This window comes from Cebus imitator, unplaced genomic scaffold, assembly GCF_001604975.1.
Source record: "Cebus imitator isolate Cc_AM_T3 unplaced genomic scaffold, Cebus_imitator-1.0 Scaffold18, whole genome shotgun sequence".
In the NCBI taxonomy this organism is placed as follows: Eukaryota; Metazoa; Chordata; class Mammalia; order Primates; family Cebidae; genus Cebus; species Cebus imitator.
Genome location: NW_016107333.1, coordinates 9929271 through 9935561, shown reverse-complemented (window position 1 = coordinate 9935561; position 6291 = coordinate 9929271). Strand labels below are relative to the sequence as shown.

Genomic DNA, 6291 nt, shown 5'->3' with positions numbered 1-6291 from the left:
CCATTGCACTGCAGCCTGGGTAACAAGAGTGAAACTCCGTCTCAAAAAAAAAAAAAAATACTTTCTAGTTCTCGGCCGGGCGCGGTGGCTCACGCCTGTAATCCCAACACTTGGGGGGGCCAAGGCGGGCAGATCACGAGGTCAAGAGATGGAGACCATCCTGGCTAACATGGTGAAACCCCGTTTCAAAAAATAATAATACTTTCTAGTTCTCAGTTCAAATGTTGTCAGACTAATCTGTTCATTATAAAGTTTGTGTGAGAGATTTTTTACTAGGTTTTATATTAAATCTGCTATTTTTATTGATGAAACAGTTCAGACATTAGAACTTAAGTTACTGAGGTAGTAGTCATGTAAAGTTGTGGCATTGCTTGTCTGACAGACTTTCTCTCTTAATAGCTGGAAGAAGAACTGAAACAGCAGAAAGAAGCAGCTTGCTTCAAGGCTCGTCCTAACACCATCATCTCTCAGGAGCCCTTTGTTCCCAAGAAAGAGAAGAAATCAGTTGCTGGTAGTATTATATGTACTCTGGTGGGACTGGGGGAGAATTGTTGGACTTCCCAGTGGGATGCTGGGACTCGGTGTGTCGGTACAATGCTGTGTCAACTAGAAGCATTTGACTTTAGCAGATGGTAGCTTTTCTTCCCCTAGACCCAGTCTTTTGCCTTTATTGAATCCAGCAGCTATGTTGAGTTCCAGGACGTGTTAAGGCCAGATTCATTTAAGATGAACCTTGGTAGAAGCAGCTGGTATTTCAACAATAATGATAGGTTTTCCCCACCCATGGAGAAACAAGTAAATGAGGGAGGGAGAGCCGGTATGGCTTTCTGGAATTCACTCTGAAGCAAACTTTAGATATAAAACATTTGATCCCTTAAACAGTGGGCAGTGTGCTAGAAAACTGGGATTCCACTGGGTGTGGTGGCTCATGCCTCTAGTCCCAGCACTTTGGGAGGCTGAAGCGGGAGGATCGCTTGAGCCCAGAGATTTGAGGCCAGCATGGGCAACATAGCAAGACCCCATCTCTTTTTCAAAAAAATCTTTCCAAAAAAGGATAAAAAGAATATTGGGATTTTTCTCCTATGTCTGCCTCAAAATCAATCTACTTAACCTCTTTGCTTTTTTCCCAAACTCTAGTTGATTTCCAGGGGCTCTTTGAACTCTTAAAATTCTAAAACTTTTTGGCCGAGTGCGGTGGCTCATGCCTGTAATTCCAGCACTTGGGAAGCTGATGCAAGTGGATCACCTGAGGTCAGGAGTTCGAGACCAGCCTGACCAACATGGTGAAACCACGTCTCTACTAAAAATACAAAAATTAACTGGGCATGGTGGCATGCGCCTGTAGTCCCAGCTACTTGGGGGGCCGAGACAGGAGAATTGCTTGAACCCAGAAGGTGGAGGTTGCAGTGAGCTGAGATTGCACTACTGCACTCCAGCCTGGGCAACAGAGTGAGACTCCATCTCAAAAAAAAAAAAAAAATTAAAACTTTTCTATGTGGTTTGTTGTACCTTTCTCCCAATGGGGGCTTGCTTAGAGCACAGTCTTCCTGTTAGTGTGCATGTCTGTGCCACTTGCTCATTCCAAGGGGCATAGGTTTATGCAAGTCTTTCTTGTGCATCAATATTCTTTCTGTTTCTGTACTTAGAGGGCCTTTCTGGTTCCCTAGTTCAGGAACCTTTCCAGCTGGCTACTGAAAAGAGAGCTAAAGAGCGTCAGGAGCTGGAGAAGAGAATGGCTGAGGTAGAAGCCCAGAAAGCCCAGCAATTGGAGGAGGCCAGGCAACTGGAGGAAGAGCAGGAAAAGGAGGAGCTGGCCAGGCTACGGAAAGAACTGGTAATTGGGAGCATGAGCACTAACCCAGATTTGCCTCTGTTTTATTTTACCTGTTCCTTACCTTGTTCCAGACAGGATGTCAGGTAGCCCCTAAGACTGTACCAAAGACAACAAGGGAAAGGGGGAATTGCACAGACTGAGGGTGGAGGTGAAGTTGAGTTGTGAATGAAGCTTAAGATGTATGCATTGTTATCTAAGTAGGAACTGTAATTTTGGCCCTTTGTAGAACCAACCTGTCAGTTACAAAACTTAGTGTTCATGAGGCATAAGATCGTTGTTCAGAAAATAACATTTATCCCTGTGAGGGTGAATTTTTAGACGTAATTTCCTCCAGAGGTTTTCATAAGGAGGACAACATGTGGTATTACCATGTACAGTGATGCCTTTCCTAGGACTGTTCTTTATTTGTTTATTTTATTTACTTCTGGGCTTAAGAAGCACCTCTCAGTTTTATAATTAGACAAGAATACATAGGGAAGGACGGAGTTTCCCTCTGTCTACCAGGCTGGAATACAGTGGTGCGATCTCAGCTCACTGCAATCTCTGCCTCCCAGGATCAAGCGATTCTCCTCCCTCAGCCTCCTGAGTAGCTGGGATTATAGGTGAGTGTCACCATGCCTGGCTGATTTTTGTATTTTTAGTAGAGACGAGGGGTTCGCCATGTTGGTCAGGCTGGTCTTGAACTCCTGACCTGAAGTGATCCACCTGCCTCGGCCTTCCAAAGTGCTGGGATTACAAGCCTGAGCCACCGTGCCTGGCCAAGAAGACAGTTTTAGATGGAACTTCATATGATGAATAAAAAAAGAAAGGGCTATGAGGAGATGTTGGTCAAAGGTTACTTAGTTACAGTTAGATGGGAGGAGTAAATTTCAAGAGATCTATTATATAACAAGGTGACGGTAGTTAAGGACATATTGTATTCTTGAAAAATGTAAAGAAAGTGGATGTTATGTGCTGATACTACAATAAAGACAACTATGTGAGGTAATGCGTTTGTTAATTAGCAAGATGTAACCATTCCATAATGTATGTCTACTTTAAAACATCAGTGGAACACAATAAAAATATATAGTGTGGCCAGGCGTGGTGGCTCACGCCTGTAATTCAAGCACTTTGGAGGCCAAGGCGGGCAAATCACCTGAGGTCGGGAATTCAAGACCAGCCTGACCAACATGGTGCAACACTGTCTTTAAAATACACACACGCGCGCACACACACACACACACACACACACTCTCTCTCTCTCTCTCTCACTCACTCATAATGTTATCTGTCAATTAAAAAGAAAGAAGGCCAGGAGTGGTTGCTCATGCTTGTGATTCCAGCACTTTGGGAGGCCAAGCTGGTAGATCTCTTGAGATCAGGAGTTTGAGAGCAGCCTTGGCCAACATGGTGAAACCCCGTCTCTAAATATACAAAAATTAGGTGGGGGTGGTGGCACACACCTGTAATCCCAGCTACTCCGGAAGCTGAGGCAGGGGAATTGCTTGAACCTGGGAGGCAGAGGTTGTGGTGAGCTGAGATCTCACCACTGCAGTCCAGCCTAGGAGTGGTGAGACAGAGCAAGACTCGGTCTCAAAAAAAAAAAAGGAAAGAAACATATAAGTTGTTGAGGTTTTGTCTAAAAGTGCTAGACTACTAGGTGTGGTGGCTCACACCTGTAATCCTCACACTTTGGGAGGCTGAGGTGGGAGGATTTTGTGAGCCCAGAAATTCAAGAAAAGCCTGGGCACCATAGCAAGGTCCCATCTCTATTTTAAATAAATAAATAAAGTGCTAGGCTAGCAGTTGAAACAGCGATTGGCATAGGTGACCATGCCCATAGGAAGGTTCCACGGACACACTATTCAAGAGACTAGCCTATTGACAAAAATCTAGACGACCATTTGCTGAGTGAATGAGAAAACAATATAATCCCCACTCTGTATACACTCACACAATCAGCTTTTTTTCTGGCCTCAACTTTGATTTTTCTATTTAGCACTTGGTACCTGCCTCTTGTGTTTGCCTCCATTATAGAACTGTTTCTTGTAGCAATTCTCAACGTAGCTGATGGCAACATTCTAAAGCACAATTCAGTCAATGCTGGTTACCTCTCTATTAATCTGGCTTGATTTAGGATTGATTTTAGACTACCCTAAAGGATGGATGGGACCATGCCTGCCTTAGCCATCCTTCCTGGTATGGTTGTTTTGTTTTTTTCCCCCCAGGCTTCAGGCTTTTGGTGAATATTTATAGTAGTAAGCTTAAGACTGTACTCTGGCAAATTCTTAACTTGTAACTTCTCTCCTACACTTGAGTACAGCCCTGCTATACCCTAGTAAATCACACAGGAAATAGGTTTAGCATTCTTTTTTTTTTTTTTGAGACAGAGTCTCACTCTGTTGCACAGGCTGAAGTGCAGTGGTGCTATCTTGGCTTATTGCAACCTCCACCTCGTGGGTTCAAGCAATTCTCCTGCCTCAGCCTCCTGAGTAGCTGGGATTACAGGCATGAGCCACCATGCCTGGCTAATTTTTGTATTTTTAGTAGAGACAGGGCTTCACCATGTTGGCCAGGCTGGTCTCGAGCTCCTGACCTCAGGTGATTCACCCACCTGGGCTTCTCAATGTGCTGGGATTATAGGGGTGAGCCATGACGCCTGGCCAGGTTTGGCATTCTTTAGTGAAAGCTGAGGGACTTGAGGGGACTGCGTGGCCTAACAGCAAGCTGAGGGACCCAATAGAGACCTGAATAGAAACCTGTTTGGGCTCCAAAGCACATGCACTTTTCCATTATACTGTGTTGCTCCTCGCCCCCACTCCCCACACCTTAAATTAGTGACTGGTATCTATAAAACTCTACAGATATTTTACCTCAAAAAGAAAAAATAACAGCAACTATAAGGGTAGTTCTCTGACATCCCTCTCACTGGTGACTTTATTAACTTTATTTTCTCTGCTTTGCAGGTGCATAAGGCAAATCCAATACGCAAGTACCAAGGTCTGGAGATAAAGTCAAGTGACCAGCCTCTGACTGTGCCTGTATCTCCCAAATTCTCCACTCGATTCCACTGCTAAACTCAGCTGGGAGCTGCGGACACCACCTGGCAATGGGACCCGCTCTGAATGTCAAACCTGGGGCCGTCTTGCTTTGTCACTGTGTGGAGAGAACCAATTTTTCCAGACTTTTACCTACCCATGCCTGAGAGAGCATACTTGACAACTGTGAACTCCAGTTTTGTTGAGAATTGTTTTCTTACATTATTAAGGCTAACGATGAGACATAACTCCATGTAGTTAGTTCCTTTAGACCATCAGTTGGCCCCTTTATATGGGTCTTCACTCTGACTAGAATTTAGTCTCTGTGTCAGCGCAGTGTATTTCTATTGCTATTGCCCCTTACCACTCTCCCCCTTCCCTTTTTTTTTTTTTTTTTTAATTTTAACCAGAAAATAAAGATAGTTAAATCCTGAGATAGAGAATAAGTCATGGTTTAAATGAGGAATAATCAGTACATCAGATTCTGTCCTCTTCTCTGCACACAGTGAATTATATAGTTAAGGATCCCTTTGCTGTGAGGGTAGAAAACCTCACTGACTGTACCGGTGAGGAAGAAGACTGCACGAACTCTTGGGGAGCCTCATAGCAGCCATGCAGCTAGCTCTGGGTGGAGCTGCTGTTAACACACGTTCTCAACTTGTTGGTACTGATAACAACAGGGCACAGTGCAGTGTTCATTTTAAGACCTGGTATGGAATAAATATGTTTTGTATTTCCCTCCCTGATTTTGTTATTAGATGTTTTTAAATCTGTTAAGCCACTTTGGAGGTCACATCTTATTTGGGAAATGGGTAGTTTGAGAGGTAGGTCCAGGAATTTTTTTTAAAAGCACAGGCTCTCTCCTTAAAGTACTTTGTAATTTTTTTCTGTCTTATGTCAGAATATCTTTCCATGTTGTGTTAACTCTCTCTCAGTAACCACTTAATCATATATGTTATGTCTTTGCACAGACTGTACCTTCTTCACTAAAAGAGCTTAGTCTCATCTGTTAGATTCTTCCTTGTAAGACTCAGCTAAAGGTAATTTTTTATAATTTTTATTTTGAGATGGAGTCTTGCTCTGTTGCCCAGGCTGGAGTGTAATGGTGCGGTCTCCACTCACTGCAGCCTCCCGTCTTCTGGGTCCAAACAATTCTCCCACCTCAGCTTTCCGAGTTGCTGTAATTACAGGCGTGTGCCACCACGCTAGCTAATCTTTGTATTTTTAGTAGAGACAGGGTTTCACCATGTTGGGCAGGCTGGTCTCCAACTCCTGACCTTAAGTGATTTACCTGCCTTGGCCTCCCAAAGTGCTGGGATTATAGATGTGAGCCATCGCGCCTGGCCTAAGTTAAATCTTTTTTAGAAATCTTTGCTTGACCCTCTGACCTCCTCAGGTAAAGATGGTCACTTCCTTCTTTGTGACTCCCAAAGGTTT

At 43.9% G+C, this 6291-nt stretch overlaps 1 protein-coding gene across 3 annotated transcripts in view; it reads left to right on the top strand.

Annotated features, from left to right (window-relative positions):
- Positions 1 to 5597, top strand: part of TPX2 (TPX2 microtubule nucleation factor) — a 66553-nt gene extending 60956 nt beyond the window's left edge. For 2 of the 3 annotated variants that reach the window (XM_017514846.2, XM_037733440.1), the window contains 3 exons: positions 400 to 511; positions 1647 to 1834; positions 4783 to 5595. In XM_017514846.2, coding sequence (XP_017370335.1) covers positions 400 to 511; positions 1647 to 1834; positions 4783 to 4893 — 411 coding nt within the window. In that variant the 3' untranslated portion in view covers positions 4894 to 5595. Of the gene's footprint in view, positions 1 to 399; positions 512 to 1646; positions 1835 to 4782 lie in introns of all 3 variants that reach the window. The other variant, XM_017514856.2, reaches the window with a different exon arrangement.
- The last annotated feature ends 694 nt before the right edge of the window (positions 5598 to 6291 follow it).